At 44.4% G+C, this 19505-nt stretch overlaps 1 protein-coding gene across 19 annotated transcripts; it reads right to left on the reverse strand.

Moving 5' to 3' along the window:
- Positions 1-5056: 5056 nt before the first annotated feature.
- On the reverse strand, positions 5057-18774 carry LOC106608299 (dihydrolipoyllysine-residue succinyltransferase component of 2-oxoglutarate dehydrogenase complex, mitochondrial). Of its 19 annotated transcripts, none has more exons than XR_006770359.2 (15): positions 18626-18768; positions 14773-14806; positions 14207-14249; positions 13939-14006; positions 13599-13832; positions 13302-13410; positions 13052-13180; positions 12815-12888; positions 12545-12642; positions 12043-12173; positions 11006-11079; positions 10222-10305; positions 9878-10045; positions 8261-9606; positions 5057-8216 (listed from the first exon to the last, which is right to left on the reverse strand). XR_006770359.2 is itself a non-coding variant. In XM_014206167.3 (15 exons), exons 1-15 carry the CDS (start codon positions 18686-18688, stop codon positions 9472-9474), a joined length of 1338 nt encoding a protein of 445 aa, XP_014061642.1. In that variant the 5' UTR covers positions 18689-18774; the 3' UTR covers positions 5057-9471. The 19 variants fall into 19 exon arrangements, 6 of the variants coding, with proteins under 6 accessions (XP_014061642.1, XP_014061643.1, XP_014061641.1 ...); XR_014392751.1 differs by having other exon boundaries at positions 5057-8124; positions 8170-9606; XR_014392754.1 differs by having other exon boundaries at positions 5057-7987; positions 8031-9606.
- Between the last annotated feature and the right edge of the window lie 731 nt (positions 18775-19505).

The following is a 19505-nucleotide window of genomic DNA, read 5'->3' on the forward strand; positions in this document are numbered from 1 at the left end:
GGCTATATAAATACATTTGATTTGAAATTTGATTTGATTGGGGTAGGTGCATGTCTGACATCAATGTGTGCTCAATTACAATGATCATTTAATATGGTCAATTTTAGAAAATGTTCTATAACAAACGGTTGGCGGTTTCCTTGTTTTTTCTTCTCTATACCAGGCGGTGTCAGAGGAAGGCCCTAAAAATTGTCAAAGACTCCAGCCACCCTAGTCATAGACTGTTCCCTCTGCTACCGCACGGCATGCGGTACCGGAGCACCAAGTCTAGGTCCAAGAGGCTTCTAAACAGCTTCAACCCCCAAACCATAAGACTACTGAACATCTAATCAAATGGCTGCCCAGACTATTTGCATTGCCCCCCCCCCACACTGTTGCTACTCTCTGTTATCTATGCATAGCCACTTTAATAACTCTACCTACATGTACATAATTACCTCAATTACCTCGACACCGGTGGCCCCGCTGTGTACTGGTACACCCTGTATATAGCCTCCACATTGACTCTGTACCGGTACCCCCTGTATATAGCCTCCACATTGACTCTGTACCGTAACACCCTGTATATAGCCTCCACATTGACTCTGTACCGGTACCCCCTGTATATAGCCTCCACATTGACTCTGTACCGGTAACACCCTGTATACAGCCTCCACATTGACTCTGTACCGGTACCCCCTGAATATAGCCTCCACATTGACTCTGTACCGGTACCCCCTGTATATAGCCTCCACATTGACTCTGTACTGGTACCCCCTGTATATAGCCTCCACATTGACTCTGTACCGGTACCCCCTGTATATAGCCTCCACATTGACTCTGTACTGGTACTCCCTGTATATAGCCTCCACATTGACTCTGTACCGGTTCCCCCTGTATATAGCCTCCACATTGACTCTGTACCGGTACCCCCTGTATATAGCCTCCACATTGACTCTGTACTGGTACTCCCTGTATATAGCCTCCACATTGACTCTGTACCGGTTCCCCCTGTATATAGCCTGCACATTGACTCTGTACCGGTACCCCCTGTATATAGCCTCCACATTGACTCTGTACTGGTACTCCCTGTATATAGCCTCCACATTGACTCTGTACCGGTTCCCCCTGTATATAGCCTGCACATTGACTCTGTACCGGTACCCCCTGTATATAGCCTCCACATTGACTCTGTACCGGTTCCCCCTGTATACAGCCCCGCTATTTTTATTTACTGCTGCACTTTAATTATTTGTTATTCTTATCTCTTACTTTTTTTGGGGGGGGGGTTTCTTAAAACTGCATTATTGGTTAAGGGCTTGTAAGTAAGCATTTCACTGTATTTTTAAGAATTGTATTTAACCTTTATTTAACTAGGCAAGTCAAATTCTTATTTACAATGACGACCTAGGAACAGTGGGTTAACTGCCTTGATCAGGGGCAGAACGACAGATATTTACCTTGTCAGCTCAGGGACTTGATCTAGCAACCTTTAAGTTACTGGCCCAACGCTCTAACCACTAGGCTACCTGCCGCACTGTATGGTCTACAACTGTTGAATTTTGCGCATGTGACAAATAAAATTTGATTTGACAGACAGGTTATGGTGTAATGGAATGTTCTGCCTTGTTTGGTAGGTTTTCTGGGTTTTGACACTCTTATGTAGGTGTCATAACCAGACATAAAATAACACAATATATGTCACAACAGGTTTAAATATATGGGTCATGACCGTGTTATGACCATTTTATGAGAGTTTGACAAGTTATGTCAGCTGTTATGTCATTATGACATGGTTATGATCGTGTCATAGCGTGTTATAACGCTGGGTGTCAAGTAAAGTGTTACAAAATAAAAGACGAATATATCTTGATTACATAACTATTCACAACCCCTGAGTCAATACATGTTAGAATAACCTTTGGCAGTGATTACAGCTGGGAGGCTCTAAAAACTTTGCTCACCTGGATTGTACAAAAATTCTTCAAGCTGGTTGTTGATCATTGCTAGACAGCCATTTCAAGTCTTGCTATAGATTTTCAAGCCGATTAAAGTCAAAACTGTAACTAGGCCACTCAGGAACATTCACAGTCTTCTTGGTAAGCAACTCCAGTGTAGATTTGGCCTTGTGTTTTAGGTTATTGTCCTGCTGAAAGGTGAATTAAACTCCCAGTGTCTGCTGGAAAGCAGACTGAACCAGGTTTTCCTCTCAGATTTTGCCAGTAACTACAATATTGTTGATCCATCCTCAGTTTTCTCCAACCACTACAATTAAACTCTGTAACTGTTGTAAAGTCACCATTGGCCTCATGGTGAAATCCCTAAGCGGTTTAATAATAATAATTTTTCCTCTCTGGCAACTGAGTTAGGAAGGACGCCTGTATCTTTGTAGTGACTGGGTGTAATTGTAATTAATAACTTCACCAAGTGTAATTAATAACTTCACCATGCTCAAAGGGATATTCAATGTCTGCTTGATTTATTTTTTACCCATCTACCAATAGGTGCCCTTTGCGAGGCAGTGGAAAACATGCCTGGTCTTTGTGGTTGAATCTGTGTTTGAAATTCACTGCTCGACTGAGGGGACCTTACAGATAATTGCATGTGTGGGGTACAGAGATGAGGTAGTCATTCAAAAATCATGTTAAACACTATTATTGCACACAGTCTATGCAATTTAGGTGACTTGGTATTCCCATTTTTTATCCTGAACATATTTAGGCTTGCCATAACAAAAGTGATTGAATACTTATTGACTCAAGACATTTCAGCTTTTCAGTTACTAATTTCTAAACATTTCTAAAACAAAAATATTCCACTTTGACATATGGGGTATTGTGTGTGTAGGCCAGTGACACAAAATATAAATTGAATCCATTTTAAATTCAGGCTGAAACAACAACAAAAATGAGGGAAAAAGTTAAGGTGTGTGAATACCTTCTGAAGGCTCTGTATATGCCAACAGGCCTGTTTCAAAAAGGGGGGGAAAAAAATAACAGAATAATTTGAGGTAAAATTACCTCTCTGATGTTGGCTTAATGAAATTAAATATCTAACTGTCCTGTTCCTAATGGTGCATCTTTCATCTGAATTAACACAGGCCTCGTCTTATTCAACGAGGCCTTTTCCATTGGATATTCACGTTGGGCCAAATTTTCAAGACGAGACATAAAACAACAGAATGAAAACCCCTTGGATATCTATGCACCTTGCAGTGTAGGCTTGGCCTAATAGAGTATTCAGCACATTATAAATTATCTCCATAGAGCTAATGGAATCTTGAGTGGCCAATAAAAGTAAATCATTAAATGAAAAGACCCCGTGGTGTTATTGTTCCCTGTATTCATGAAGCATCAAGGCCTCCTGTATTCTCATGCTAATCTAACATCAGGATATTTCTTTTATTTATTTTGTGTTCAACATAATGAATGAACCCGTGTTTTTTTTTGTTGCTCCTTCCAAATGGTGTTTTTCAGACGTTTGTGTAGGTTCTGGCACAGAAACAAAGACAACCATTGTCCTCCATGATTATTAAAGTAAACAGAGTGGAGGGTGCTCGTCTTACGGAGGCAGCTGCAGGCACTTGAGGGGAGGAAGAGAGGGAGGAAAGGCCCGGTCCAAGCAACCCTCAAGACTGTCTGTTAGAGAGGTGAGCCCATTATTCAGAGGCTTCTAGAAAACAGCAGAGCACTACGATAATTAGCTTTGAAGATCAGGGTCGTCTTTATTAAGCACCAAAGGGAAGAAAACAGACAGGGACTATCAGGACTCAATAACAACTGCTTGTTTCCCCCTTTCCATTGAAACAGGTTTTGCTACAGTGTGCCTTAATGAACAGGGCCCAGATCCAGCATTGGGTTGGGACTCATCTGGGTGCAGTCCAGCAGTGTAACGACAGACAGCAGCTAAGGAACAAAATGTTCTCGTCCCGCTTCCTCTTTATGAAAAGGGACAATCTGCGATTGCTACATTAAATTTTGGATTCCGGAACAATATAATTAATAAATGCCTCATGAGCTTAGTTAAATTTAAGCATGTTTTAAGCCATTGTTTGTAAACAAATACTGTATAGCCTTAATACATGGTTAAAACTATCATTTTTATATGATGGATGGTCACACCATACATCTATAGCTCTATCTATGAATTTGAGATTTGTTACTCCCTCAGCTGTTAACCGAAAGTGGCGGGGTGACTGCTTCGTTATGGTTGGAACTGCAGATTGTCCGTTCGATTATACCCCGTTACACTACATCAAGAGTAGGATGGGGCACATGGTCTGCTTTACTGGTTCCTCATTTTCTATGAAGAATAGACACCAGAACACTGATAAAAATGTTCCCACAGTTTTGTCTAACATTTCCCATGGTGCATCTATCCTTTATTTCATTTGGTTATTTTGTGTAAACAGCATCTGCATGTTACTGGATGTGCTTGATCGCTACATTTAAAACTAAGCTTCCTAGTCCTTGCCACGGTGCTTCTACTTGCTCTACTGTGATCCATGTTGCTGTAGGAAGGGCTATATAAATACATTAGATCAATCAAATGTATTTATAAAGCCCCTTTTTACATCAGCAGATGTCAAAGTGCTGTATAGAAAACCAGCCTAAAACCCCAAACAGCAGGCAAGGCAGATGTAAAAGAACGGTGGATAGGAAAAACTCCCTAGAAAGGCAAGAACCTACATAGGAAGAAACCTAGAAAGGAACCAGGCTCTGAGGAGTGGCCAGTCCTCTTCTGGCTGTGCCGGGTGGAGATTAGATAGATATGTGGTAGTGGTGGAGTAGGGGCCTGAGGGCACACAGTGTGTTGTGAAATCTGTCAATGTATTGTAATGTTTTTACAATTGTATAAACTGCCTTAATTCTGCTGGACCTCAGGAAGAGTAGCTGCTGCTTTTGGCAGGAACTAAAAATGGAGATCCTTAATAAATACAAATACAATAAAAATAACAGTACATGGCCATTTAAAGCCAGATTATTCTTCAAGATGATAACAGTGGTTGTAAATGGTAAGCACAGTCAGTAGATAGGCTCAGAGAGGGGAAGGATAAAAAAAACCAAGACAATGTAAATTAAACTAAGATGTTTTAATGTTGGGTGGCACTTTATAATAACTCTGCATAAAAGCATTTTATAATGGATTAGTAAATCATTTATTCATCATTACTCACATTTGTAAAAATGTTAGTAACCTAGTTATTCACACATTTATAAAAGAACTAAGTATTTAATAATGTTTCCTAAGATGTTTAATATAAGTCCTTCTTAACCGTCTACTAATTATTAGTCAAGTATTTTTGCATGGCCTAATCTAAAAGTTGGCTATTTATACTTTATAAAATGTTTTGAGGGATCAGTGTAATCTCTCACCAAAAAGATGGACATGTCATTGGTAGACATTCCAGAAGTACCTGATGCTCCTTTAAGGGTCTCAAAATGTCCCCTCGAACTTTATCAACGGTTAAAACAATAAGCCCACAACACCGAGGTTGATTTGAACATTAGCGTTTCTTGGCAGTGACCCTTCTACCAAAAGCAAAGTGTGGTTTGCAGTCATGCCTTAGAGCAGTCTTCTCTCAATTAACCCACAACGGAAACTTTGCATCGTTTTGTCAGTGGGGTAGATTTAGTTCTGGGAGTTCCGGGTTTGCAAAGTCTCCACCCTCACAAAACAATACATATTTATATAATATAAATAACCCACACTTTAGATGAGGACAAGCAAAAAATACTTAACTAAATGGTTTATAAATGACCTATATTAAACATCTTATGGAGTAATGATGAATAAACTATTTACTAATCCATTATAAATGCTATATTACGTGGCGTTATTAAGCATTACTACCTACAATAGTTGTTTTAAACAGTTACGAAGCATTGTATACAGCACAGAAAGACATCTCTTTACCTGGGTGGGTTCAATAAGGAGTTTATCATGACAAATATATTGTGCATGCTGCTAAATTGTGCTTCTTGAAAACTACTCCCAAAACGACGTTGTTTAAGTCCTGAACAAAACTAGCGTCCGGGTGTTCTATAGCACGGTACCTTCTCATGGACAGACAGACGTACATCTAGAGAGACGACGGAACAGTGGTTATTCCCCTTCTCTACCAAAAGCTCAAAGACGATGTCTGTATCTAAAATGGCACCCTAATCCGTATATAGTGCCCTACTTTTGTAGGGCACTATATATGATGCCATTATGGACGCATCCAATGTGTGTGGCAGTTTCCATGAGATTCCAATCACTTCCAACGCTGCTCAGTGGACAGTCACCCCAAAATTAGCCAACTTTACTGCAACAGTGGGAAGCCAAGAGACTAGACATACAGGGGAGACAGGCTTCTGTATCCCCCATGAATAGCTCTGTCAAAACACAGAACCAGGACATGGGCCAGTCAACACAGCACAGGAGCTTCAGAATGGACTTCATCTTGTCCGACTGAGCACTTCTTTAGGGTAGCGTTATAAAAACATGTATTACCTTTAAATCTCTAGCATGGATAGATTACATGTACAGCTCAATGAAAATGTCGGTGTTAAAAAAAAAAAAAGGTACACACAAAATTCATGATGCTTTGAAGAAAAATACATGTGTTCGTTTCTTTTTTCAAGTTCACTTCTATTAGTCGTGTGTACTGGATACACATGGTACAGTACACTGGCCAATGAAATGATGACTTCCAGGTTCCTTCCAGAAAGCAATGCAAGTGCTTTGAACGTACAGTTCTAATATTGAGACGGATCAGACCTGGTAGGTTCATCAGAGAGTCAGTCTAATATTGAGACGGATCAGACCTGGTAGGTTCAGAGAGTCAGTCTAATATTGAGACGGATCAGACCTGGTAGGTTCAGAGAGTCAGTCTAATATTGAGACGGATCAGACCTGGTAGGTTCATCAGAGAGTCTAATATTGAGACAGATCAGACCTGGTAGGTTCATCAGAGAGTTAGTCTAATATTGAGACGGATCAGACCTGGTAGGTTCATCAGAGAGTCAGTCTAATATTGAGACAGATCAGACCTGGTAGGTTCAGAGAGTCTAATATTGAGACGGATCAGACCTGGTAGGTTCCTCAGAGAGTCAGTCTAATATTGAGACGGATCAGACCTGGTAGGTTCATCAGAGAGTCAGTCTAATATTGAGACGGATCAGACCTGGTAGGTTCAGAGAGTCAGTCTAATATTGAGACGGATCAGACCTGGTAGGTTCATCAGAGAGTCAGTCTAATATTGAGACGGATCAGACCTGGTAGGTTCAGAGAGTCAGTCTAATATTGAGACGGATCAGACCTGGTAGGTTCAGAGAGTCAGTCTAATATTGAGACGGATCAGACCTGGTAGGTTCATCAGAGAGTCAGTCTAATATTGAGACAGATCAGACCTGGTAGGTTCAGAGAGTCTAATATTGAGACGGATCAGACCTGGTAGGTTCATCAGAGAGTCAGTCTAATATTGAGACGGATCAGACCTGGTAGGTTCATCAGAGAGTCAGTCTAATATTGAGACGGATCAGACCTGGTAGGTTCAGAGAGTCAGTCTAATATTGAGACGGATCAGACCTGGTAGGTTCATCAGAGAGTCAGTCTAATATTGAGACGGATCAGACCTGGTAGGTTCAGAGAGTCTAATATTGAGACGGATCAGACCTGGTAGGTTCGTCAGAGAGTCAGTCTAATATTGAGACGGATCAGACCTGGTAGGTTCAGAGAGTCAGTCTAATATTGAGACGGATCAGACCTGGTAGGTTCATCAGAGAGTCTAATATTGAGACGGATCAGACCTGGTAGGTTCAGAGAGTCTAATATTGAGACGGATCAGACCTGGTAGGTTCAGAGAGTCTAATATTGAGACGGATCAGACCTGGTAGGTTCAGAGAGTCAGTCTAATATTGAGACGGATCAGACCTGGTAGGTTCATCAGAGAGTCAGTCTAATATTGAGACGGATCAGACCTGGTAGGTTCAGAGAGTCAGTCTAATATTGAGACGGATCAGACCTGGTAGGTTCATCAGAGAGTCTAATATTGAGACGGATCAGACCTGGTAGGTTCATCAGAGAGTCAGTCTAATATTGAGACGGATCAGACCTGGTAGGTTCATCAGAGAGTCAGTCTAATATTGAGACGGATCAGACCTGGTAGGTCTCAGAGAGTCAGTCTAATATTGAGACGGATCAGACCTGGTAGGTTCATCAGAGAGTCAGTCTAATATTGAGACGGATCAGACCTGGTAGGTTCAGAGAGTCAGTCTAAAATTGAGACGGATCAGACCTGGTAGGTTCATCAGAGAGTCTAATATTGAGACGGATCAGACCTGGTAGGTTCAGAGAGTCTAATATTGAGACGGATCAGACCTGGTAGGTTCAGAGAGTCTAATATTGAGACGGATCAGACCTGGTAGGTTCAGAGAGTCTAATATTGAGACGGATCAGACCTGGTAGGTTCAGAGAGTCTAATATTGAGACGGATCAGACCTGGTAGGTTCAGAGAGTCTAATATTGAGACGGATCAGACCTGGTAGGTTCAGAGAGTCTAATATTGAGACGGATCAGACCTGGTAGGTTCAGAGAGTCTAATATTGAGACGGATCAGACCTGGTAGGTTCAGAGAGTCTAATATTGAGACGGATCAGACCTGGTAGGTTCAGAGAGTCTAATATTGAGACGGATCAGACCTGGTAGGTTCAGAGAGTCAGTCTAATATTGAGACAGATCAGACCTGGTAGGTTCGTCAGAGAGTCAGTATAATATTGTGAGAGATCAGACCTGGTAGGTTCGTCAGAGAGCCAGTGGTAACACCGTATGATGTTGACCAACTGTTGAATCAATCTGACATGTCCATCTGAGCAAAACCTGCAGAATGATACCACCCAATAATAATACCACCCAATAATAAAGTGAATCATCTCAACATTAAATTCTTTCTTTGCGTGATTCCCATATAGCTGTTTTGTCTTGTTCTCTCTCTCCAAAAGCAGTACATAAGATTTGGCTGTCGCTTGTGTTTTTTTGGGGGGGAGGGATGGGTTGGTTTTATACAGAGGCTGAGTGATGTTTAAATAGCTTTGGGGTGCGTTCAGCAGGGCACAACGTTTTAGAGCATTATGTTGAAACATCCCTCTCGAGGGTATAAGAAGGAATCAAGTCCGCTCTATTCACGACACTGCTGTCTGAGGGGTATACTACAAAGCAGGGTCAACGAGAGCCAGATAACTTGCCTAAATATTTGGAAATAACTTTAACATTTTTTGGGGGGGGAAAGATAACCTTGAATTGAGCATGGTCAAAAATGACCCAACAACCAAAAACGCAATTCTAAGTTGAGCTTTCTTAATGAACCAGATCAACAATCAGTTATTTCTGGTTGTTGATCAAAGTTAGCTGGCTAACTCTGATTCTGCGTTATAGCATATCCCTCTGTAATGTTAGGCAACAGTACTGTGTACTGAACGTGGCCCTGCTGTAGTGATGGGAGGTTGGGGATCACATGTCGAGCAGTAGAACACGGGGGTCTTCCACCACTGACTTGATCTTACGCAGGAAGGTGACGGCCTCTCTGCCGTCGACCAGCCGATGGTCGTATGTCAGAGCCACGTACATCATGGGCCGGATCTCCACCTGATGGAGAGAAACAAGATGAGAACAACTAGTAGCTAGCACACAGAACCGACCGCGCCGCTGTCATTTAGTCATAATAAAATCATGATAAAATAACTGACTGAGGTTGAAACTTACATATAGTATCTAGATTTTAGAAAATATAACTTTGTTGGCATGACAACATGCATTCATAGATTTGCGGCAAATAATGTCCAATTAAACTTCTGGATGGAGATGAATTGAATGTGTTGACATACAGAGAAGCGCATGTACTGCGGGTGTGACCCACCTTGCCGCCGATGGCCACAGGCCTGTCGAAGATACCGTGCATGCCCAGGATGGCAGACTGGGGTGGGTTGATGATGGGCGTGCCGAACATGGAACCAAACACTCCTCCGTTACTGATGGTGAAGGTCCCTCCGTCCATGTCCTCCACAGCCAGCAAATTATTACGAGCCTGGACGAAACACACAGGAGACAGTCCTGTCGTTATTCAACTTGTTCTTCTTTGATCTCCTGTTCGAAGAGCTCCTGGGCGCCGTTCGTCATATTGATGTGGTGACAGAATCTCAGACTGTTGGATGGTATGTCTACAACAGTGACATTCATCCCACTCAAAGCCTTGTACAGTACCTTCTCTCCCAGACCGTTGATGGTTTTCTCAATGTCAGCGAAGTTCATGGTCTCTACATTACGAATAACCGGAACAACCAGTCCCTGGTGAAGAGGAGCAGATGAGACCCCACACACACACACACACACACACAAAGCAAGAAACCCAGACCTTTCCGGTTACATTTTTATAGAATTTTGACCCAACACACAGAAGAAACCACCGACACACAACAAAGAACACAAACACAAAATCCTACTGTACAAGGATCTCTAGCCCATGATCAATCCACTAATAAAATGACCACTATTTAATGTATAGATTTGGTCCAACCTCCCTCCCGTCTCCCTCCCGTCTCCCTCCCTCCCTCCCGTCTCCCTCCCTCCCTCCCGTCTCCCAGCCTCCCTCCCGTCTCCCAGCCTCCCTCCCGTCTCCCAGCCTCCCTCCCGTCTCCAGCCCGTCTCCCTCCCCGTCTCCAGCCCGTCTCCCTCCCCGTCTCCAGCCCGTCTCCCTCCCCGTCTCCAGCCCGTCTCCCTCCCCGTCTCCAGCCCGTCTCCCTCCCCGTCTCCAGCCCGTCTCCCTCCCCGTCTCCAGCCCGTCTCCCTCCCCGTCTCCAGCCCGTCTCCCTCCCCGTCTCCAGCCCGTCTCCCTCCCCGTCTCCAGCCCGTCTCCCTCCCGTCTCAATCCCGTCTCAATCCCGTCTCCCTCCAACAGCTCAGAACCAGGACAATAAGGGGCAGTTCTAAAAATGATGAAATGAATAAGAGAACAGAATGTATAGGTCACGTGTCCTCGGTGCCTTACCTTGGGAGTTGCCACAGCAACACTGATGTCGACATAATCCCTGTAAACTATCTCTTTGGTTGTATCATCAATCACTGGGGACGGAAAGAGACTGAAATCATCCTCACATTTTAACCTCAATGCCATTTCTGTTTCATTTCATCCATTTTGGGGATTCTGGTAAAGAAATTCAGTTTGAGACTACTAAGTAATTATAAATTGGTACATGAGATTCCTCCCAGTAACAGAATACCATATAACTAAATCAAAAGCCTGTTGACTTTAACATGTCACTGTGGGGTTCTGGTAACTAACTATCAAAACTCCCTGGTCTTCAAGAAATCCTGGTTTTCCTGCTTACTCTATCCTGATTCCAGGAATCTTCCAACTGGGATTTCTGGAGAACCAGGGAGTTTGGGGAAAGTTCATGGAATTTGAGAGAGAGAAGTGGGAGTCTGTAGAGAGTCTTATCTCCAACAGAGATAGGGTTAGTCTGTGGGGGTAGAGGGTTAGTCTGTGGGGGTAGAGGGTTAGTCTGTGGGGGTAGAGGGTTAGTCTGTGGGGGTAGAGGGTTAGTCTGTGGGGGTAGAGGGTTAGTCTTGTGGGGGTAGTCTTGTGGGGGTAGTCTTGTGGGGGTAGTCTTGTGGGGGTAGTCTTGTGGGGGTAGTCTTGTGGGGGTAGTCTTGTGGGGGTAGTCTTGTGGGGGTAGTCTTGTGGGGGTAGTCTTGTGGGGGTAGAGGGTTCGTCTGTGGGGGTAGAGGGTTCGTCTGTGGGGGTAGAGGGTTCGTCTGTGGGGGTAGAGGGTTCGTCTGTGGGGGTAGAGGGTTCGTCTGTGGGGGTAGAGGGTTCGTCTGTGGGGGTAGAGGGTTCGTCTGTGGGGTTAGTCTGTGGGGGTAGAGGGTTAGTCTGTGGGGTTAGTCTGTGGGGTAGAGGGTTAGTCTGTGGGGTTAGTCTGTGGGGGTAGAGGGTTAGTCTGTGGGGGTAGAGGGTTAGTCTGTGGGGGTAGAGGGTTAGTCTGTGGGGGTAGAGGGTTAGTCTGTGGGGGTAGAGGGTCTTACCTCCATTGACAGAAGGCTGGTCCATCAGAGCGTGTGCTGAAGCCTTAACGAAGGCTGACATGAAGCCCAGCTTGATGTTGTGTCGTTTCAGGAAAGCATCTTTATGGAGCTTCCTCATCTCCTGGATGTTGCTGCGGCGGGATGGGAGAGAACAAGCATTAAAGGTGAGGGATGGGAGACAACAAGCATTAAAGGTGAGGGATGGGAGAGAACAAGCATTAAAGGTGAGGGATGGGAGAGAACAAGCATTAAAGGTGAGGGATGGGAGACAACAAGCATTAAAGGTGAGGGATGGGAGACAACAAGCATTAAAGGTGAGGGTGTGTGTCGCGTCAGGAAACCATCTTCATGGAGCTTCCTGCTGGGTGGTCATTTGGGGGACAACAACATTTCCAAGAGTAAACAGGCCATTTATGAAGTGTCTATTTGTGCATGTTTGCACCTGCTGTAGTCCTGAAACCACTAGACCATAGAGGACAAATAAAGTTGTATTGTCTAGTACCTCATGTCTATCTCGTTAAAGGTGGTGAGCATGGCACAGGTCTGCTGAGCCTCTTTCAGCCTCTGGGCGATCCTCAGCCTCATACGATTCATCTTGACCTGGACGAATAATAAGACAATTGTTTGGTTTCTCAATAAATCACAGCAAGACCACTTCTCTTGGTTCGAAACTAGCCGAAGGCTTTTCCCCTGCTATTTCATCTTGTTCTGTCAGTATGGGAGTGCTGGCGTGAAGCTGGCGTGAAGCTGGCCTAGTGTGGAGAGGTCTTACTCTGCTCTCTGTCCTGGCCCCATGGGCTGCTGCTGCTGGTTCTGCTGCTGCTGCGCTGGGCTTGACTGCAGAAACTACAAAGAGCATAAGACACACTTTATTGCAAAAAAAGCTTATAATGATAAAATAAATTGTCAGAACCCCGCTTAAATATATATATATATTTTTTTTATAATTCTACTAAAGTTAACATGAATCTAAATGCACTTTTATAACAGTTTATAACAGCTGACGTACCAGGTTTGGATTGGGCTGCTTGTGCTGGCACGGGAGGCACTGCGGGCATGGCGACAGGGATGGCAGCTGGGGTTGGAGGAGCGGCTGCTGCAGGGGCCTCTGCTGCTGGGACAGAAGCGGCTGCTGCAGCTGACCAGAGTAGAAGAGACATTGACATCATGATTGTGTGATTTTCAGATCAACTCCTGATATGAATGGTACTATGAAGATCAAAGGATCAGTTAGATGAGAGGAAAGAGGAAGAGCGTACCTCCTTTTTTGAGTTTGAAGAGGGGATTCCCGGCCTCCACCCTCCCTCCATCTGGCACAAGCAGCTCCGTGATCACACCGGCCGCCGGAGACGGCACCTGCAGCGAGGTCTGAGAGAACACCGTATTCTTATCAAAACAGTTACTGAAATGACAAACTCAGCATTTGACAGCTCGCCTTTTCTAAATATCTGATCATCAACGCCATTTCTTCATTCCACAAAATGTTTTTAAACACATAGGTCAAGGCTATATTTTGTATTCCATTCCAATGTGTGACTTCTTAGTATTTACAGTACCTTGTCAGTCTCGATCTCACACACCACCTCATCCTCTTTCACTGAATCTCCAACAGCTGGAAAAGGCCAAAGGAAGGTATTACTGTCCTGCACAAAACCTTCCTGGGAACGACATACTAAACCAAAGCCGGCTCCACACAAACAATCCAGGACACAGACCTTTCTCCCACCTGACGTCCCCTTCTGTGATCGACTCGGAGAACGGAGGAGTGTTGACGGTGACAACTCCATCCCCTGATCGAAAAAAACAAAGATGTCAGAGTGAGATGTTATTTAATACAAGGCCGTGTTTAAATACACAGGTCCCAGAGGCAGACGAGACAGGGGTTTGAATACGTACTGTGTGCTGAAGACGTCTTGAAGTATCTGACGTGGAAGACACCAACTGATGACAGAGATTCAGATCTACTAAACACAGAAGAAAAAACATGTCATTATGTAGCAGGCTATAAAGTAGCCCGTTGTAAAACAAGTGGCTTAAAACTAGAGCAACACACACTAAAAGACTGAAAAGTATTCTGTAGCAGACATTGGACATATTCAGATTTTTGTTTGTCAGCCTGAGGCAAAACATACTGACAAAAACCCAGGACAGAGAGGACACTTACGACTGACTGTTCCTGTAGAGAAGCCTGCTGCCAGCGGATAGGCCTTCAAGGAGATAAAACGAAGACAGACCGAGAGACAGAGAAGGGAAGAAAGAGGGGGGAGAGAGAGGAAGGGATATGATGATTATAATTATTAACAGTGATAACCATGGCTGCCAGTGTTGAGTCAGTCTTCTTGAGAACCCTGGGCCGGGAGAATACATAAACAGCTCCTTGATGATGGGGCATATTTAACCACTCACAGGCCCTCCAGTACTCTTTGATACTTCATGGGTATTACAGTCTTCTGAGCCATGATTCACCATCCATACAGAGCATGTTTATTCAGATTTATTACGAGGAACAAAGGCCCCTGATCTTACATTAGTCCTGGGTGGGCTGTGTTCATCAGGCATACAACGGAACAAAACAGATTGAAACAGGGAAGGGCTTACATGGACTTGTCCAATGAGGAAAGTGTGTTTTTGTTTTCCATTGCAAATGGTTTTGTTACGGCGTGCCTTAATGAACAGGACCGTGTAGTGCTCAACCCTACAGACAGAGGAGGAAGAGAGAGGCCCACTCACCTGAATCAGTCCTTCCAGCCAGCACATTATTCCCCTGAAAAGAAACGGGAAAGGGAAGAAGATAAATATCCTTTCAATTGAATTCTTTGCTGGGCTGCTTCAGAATCAATTCGGCCTACATCTTCATTCAATATGCATGCTTGCATTAAGGGAGCTTTTGCATTTGTAGCAGTTGAGGCAAAGGTGTGATTAGATTAAATCTCTATGATTCAAACAAATAGCTTTGAAGTCAAAGGGGAAAAAGTTCAAAAACACAAAAATGAAGCACTGGGGTGCGTTCAGTTCAGTGTTTGCTACGTTGCTTAATGGTTTGTACCGAAACAAAACGTTTCCCCGAAAACGGTGCGCACCATTCTTCCAACAGTCTTTCAGGGACATTTTGGTGGGTGAGGTGTGGGCTGATCTATATGGGTGTGAGTGAAATCGGATAACCCGTGGAGCACACCATACACAATAGACCTCTTGGACACCATAATCACAGCTTTTTAATCAACAGAATGTTCAGTACAGTACCGTTTCCATTGAATTTAACGGTGCGCACAGTTCTGTCGTAACTGAAAACACCCCTACTTTCATGGTCACTCTGCATCTCAGCATAACGAGACAAAACATCTGGCCACGACGTGTTCCTGAATCCAGACACCTTCCAACAGCACAGCTGGAGTTTAATGCCACAGAACTGACACAGTGATTGAGTCGCCTTGACGCCCCCCCCCCCCCCAGGCCAAACTCTAACGACGCTGAGCCAATTGTGCACCGCCCTATGGTACTCCCAATCACAGCCGGTTGTGATACAGCCTGGAAACTAACCAGGGTCTGTAGTGACGCCTCGAGCACTGAGATGCAGTTCATTAGAACGCTGAGCCACTCGGGAGCTCCTTTGAAACACGTTTCACCCCCCCCTTGACACACACGTTACCCCCCCCCCACGTTACCCCCCCTTCCGTCACCTTAGATACACGTTACCCCCCCTTGACACAGACGTTACCCCCCCTTCCGTCACCTTAGATACACGTTACCCCCCCCCCCCCCTTGACACAGACGTTACCCCCCCCCTTGACACACACGTTACCCCCCTTGACACACGCACCCCCCCTTCCGTCACCTTAGATACACGTTACCCCCCCCTTCCGTCATCATAGATACACGTTACCCCCCCCCCCCCTTCCGTCATCATAGATACACGTTACCCCCCCCCTTCCGTCATCATAGATACACGTTACCCCCCCCCCCCCTTCCGTCACCATAGATACACGTTACCCCCCCCCCCCCCCTTCCGTCACCATTGATACACGTTACCCCCCCCCTTCCGTCACCATAGATACACGTTACCCCCCCTTCCGTCACCTTAGATACACGTTTCCCCCCCCCCTTAGATACACGTTACCCCCCCTTGACACACACGTTACCCCCCCCTTCCGTCACCATTGATACACGTTACCCCCCCCTTCCGTCACCATAGATACACGTTACCCCCCCCCCTTCCGTCACCTTAGATACACGTTACCCCCCCCCTTCCGTCACCTATAGATACACGTTACCCCCCCCCCCTTCCGTCACCTTAGATACACGTTACCCCCCCCCCCTTCCGTCACCTTAGATACACGTTACCCCCCCCCCCTTCCGTCACCATAGATACACGTTACCCCCCCCCCCTTCCGTCACCATCGATACACGTTACCCCCCCCTTCCGTCACCATTAGATACACGTTACCCCCCCCCCCTTCCGTCACCATAGATACACGTTACCCCCCCCTTCCGTCACCATAGATACACGTTACCCCCCCCCTTCCGTCACCATAGATACACGTTACCCCCCCCCCTTCCGTCACCATTAGATACACGTTACCCCCCCCCTTCCGTCACCATTAGATACACGTTACCCCCCCCCTTCCGTCACCATTAGATACACGTTACCCCCCCCCTTCCGTCACCATTAGATACACGTTACACACCCCCCCCCCCCCTTCCGTCACCATTAGATACACGTTACACCCCCCCCCCCTTCCGTCACCATTAGATACACGTTACCCCCCCCTTCCGTCACCATAGATACACGTTACCCCCCCCTTCCGTCACCATTAGATACACGTTACACACACCCCCCCCCTTCCGTCACCTTAGATACACGTTACCCCCCCCCCCCCCCCGTCACCATAGATACACGTTACCCCCCCCCCCCTCCGTCACCTTAGATACACGTTACCCCCCCCTTCCGTTTTGCCCCTTTCTCGTTTTCCTTATTTATATATATATATTTTTTTTTGTCAATGGTTTTCATGTTAAACCCCATTACCTAATAAAAGTTGATACAATTAGGTCTACTGACTACTAGTCCTCTAGACCAGGGTTCCTCAAACGCAGTCCCCCCCCCACCCAGCATGTACAACCGGTAAAGTAATTGTAATTATCATTTTATTCAACATTCTGCCTTATTGAATATGTATTGAATCGGTTTGTATTTTTTTTACAGGGACTTCTTTCAGACTGATGTCATGGCGTAACCATGGTAACAGCCTGACGTTTTGGTACAGCAGATTTTTATTTATTTATTTATTTCACCTTTATTTAACCAGGTAGGCAAGTTGAGAACAAGTTCTCATTTACAATTGCTACCTGGCCAAGATAAAGCAAAGCAGTTTGACACACACAACAACACAGAGTTACACATGGAGTAAAACAAACATACAGTCAATAATACAGAAGAAAAATAAGTCTATATACAATGTGAGCAAATGAGGTGAGATAAGGGAGGTAAAGGCAAAAAAGGCCATGGTGGCAAAGTATCGTAACTTGGTGTAGTGAAAGTGGGGATGCAGAGACAGCTGAGGAACGCTCAACTACATGATCTTATATCGATAACCCGTCGTGTGATTTGCTAGCTACAACATTGAGATACCATCAGTCGATACTTGTACAAATATCAATTCTGAAAACGCTTACCAGTACCTGTTTGTCCTTTACAAATGCTGCACCTTCCGCGGGGTGCTGAAATGCATACAAGTTTATTACATTTGTAATTGTTTAAAGTATCGAATAAAACCACCGACGTCTCCCTTGATATAATAGAACCGAGTTTAGCGTTCCTCAGCTAATAACAGATGAGCTTCACACACGACACCTTCATGCCTGACATGACACGGGCTATTTCTGGCGCAAGTTTCAAACAGAGGTCAGCTGGAAAATATACGACAAACTAACTGCTAGCTGGGGAATAACACTGCAGCATATATGCATGAGAAGTGTGGCTCAAGTGTGTCTTGACAATCCTAAAATGTGTACAGCGAGTTACTACCGAGCCATGTGCGGTATTAAATGTTGCATACATGACAACTCACGCCTGTTAATGTGGAACCCACCATGGATTATAGAGCAGTAGAGGACAACTAACTAACTAGTTAGCTAGTAATCTTATGGTAGTTAGGCTCGACACCTTGCTAGCTAGCAGGTTAGATAACAAGATACTTAGCTAGCTATTCAGGTAAAGCCAACATGCAAATCCCAGTAAGAAAAAAAAAAAAAAGAATACCATAATGCTAGCTAGCTAACTAAGTTAGTTTAACCGATTTATCCAGCTGTGACAGTCCGATTGGTCTTTAAATCATTTAGCTAGCTAAGTTAATGGTTTTGGTGATATTCCTACTAACTACGCATATCGAAAGACTTATATTTCATAACGTATTGAGGGGAAAAACAAGCCATTTCCTTAGTTAGACAGTAGTAGTAGGACGGGTTGTCATTATGTCCTTGGGTTCGGGTGAGGCCTGTTCCCTGCTAGCTATGGCGTTCAAAAAAGTTTTGCCGAACACAAAGATTCGGTACACGGGAAATGTAATCGGTATTTCTCTCCTACCTGACTTAACGCAGACAGAGAACGCCCAAGTGTCCGGGAAAGACATCGGGAATGCGATAACATAGCTTCTACCGTGGTGGCAAACCGACCGAGGGAGTGGTAACGAAGGTCTCTAAGTAGAAGCTGTCGTCAAGACTCTGCGCCGACGGAAAGCGATTAGGGACAAACCAATGTCGTTTTAATGATAGGGGAAGTAGCTCATTCCTGTTAGGCCTGCCTGCACTCCTACAGTCTTAACTTCAGGCTGCGTTTTGTTGTCTAAAATATTAAACATGACACATCCTATTAGAATTATTGAAGAAACTCATGAATTCAATCGTATTTTAGTGATCAATGTATGGAAATAAAAGGCTAAATAATAAACCTGCGCCATTCAAAAACATGCGGTGTGATATTGTGCAAAACAAAATGAGGAAAGGTTTTGTCTGTGATTTCGTTCCCACAGAGGCTGATGGTATGAGCTAATTGATCATGAGGTTGCTAATTATTATAAGGTGGCACGCCCCCTCCTTGTGTGGATTTATTGGGTTGTATGAAATACAGTATTGCCTGTTATAATAACCCTCCTCTCCTGTGGCAAGCATCAATTCTTCTCTCTTTTCTGGACAGCTATCTTCACTCCGAGCAACAGGTAGGCAGACATCCTTTCCTTGTTTGTGTCTGTGGGATCTTAGGAAATAAGACAGGTGAAATGTAGACAATAGGCTGTAACAATATTCTAAACAACGATAATGATTTTTTGAAAGTAATAGCTCAAATATATATATTTTTTATTTTTTATTAAAAATAAATAGTGTGATTGGATTTCATCAAATGAATAGCAGGTTGTCGTCATTTGGGTCTTAAAACGTGTCTGTTGCTAACAACGGTACATTAGAAC

The sequence above is a fragment of the Salmo salar genome, chromosome 06 (assembly GCF_965601325.2).
Source record: "Salmo salar chromosome 06, fSalSal1, whole genome shotgun sequence".
NCBI classification, from domain to species: Eukaryota; Metazoa; Chordata; class Actinopteri; order Salmoniformes; family Salmonidae; genus Salmo; species Salmo salar.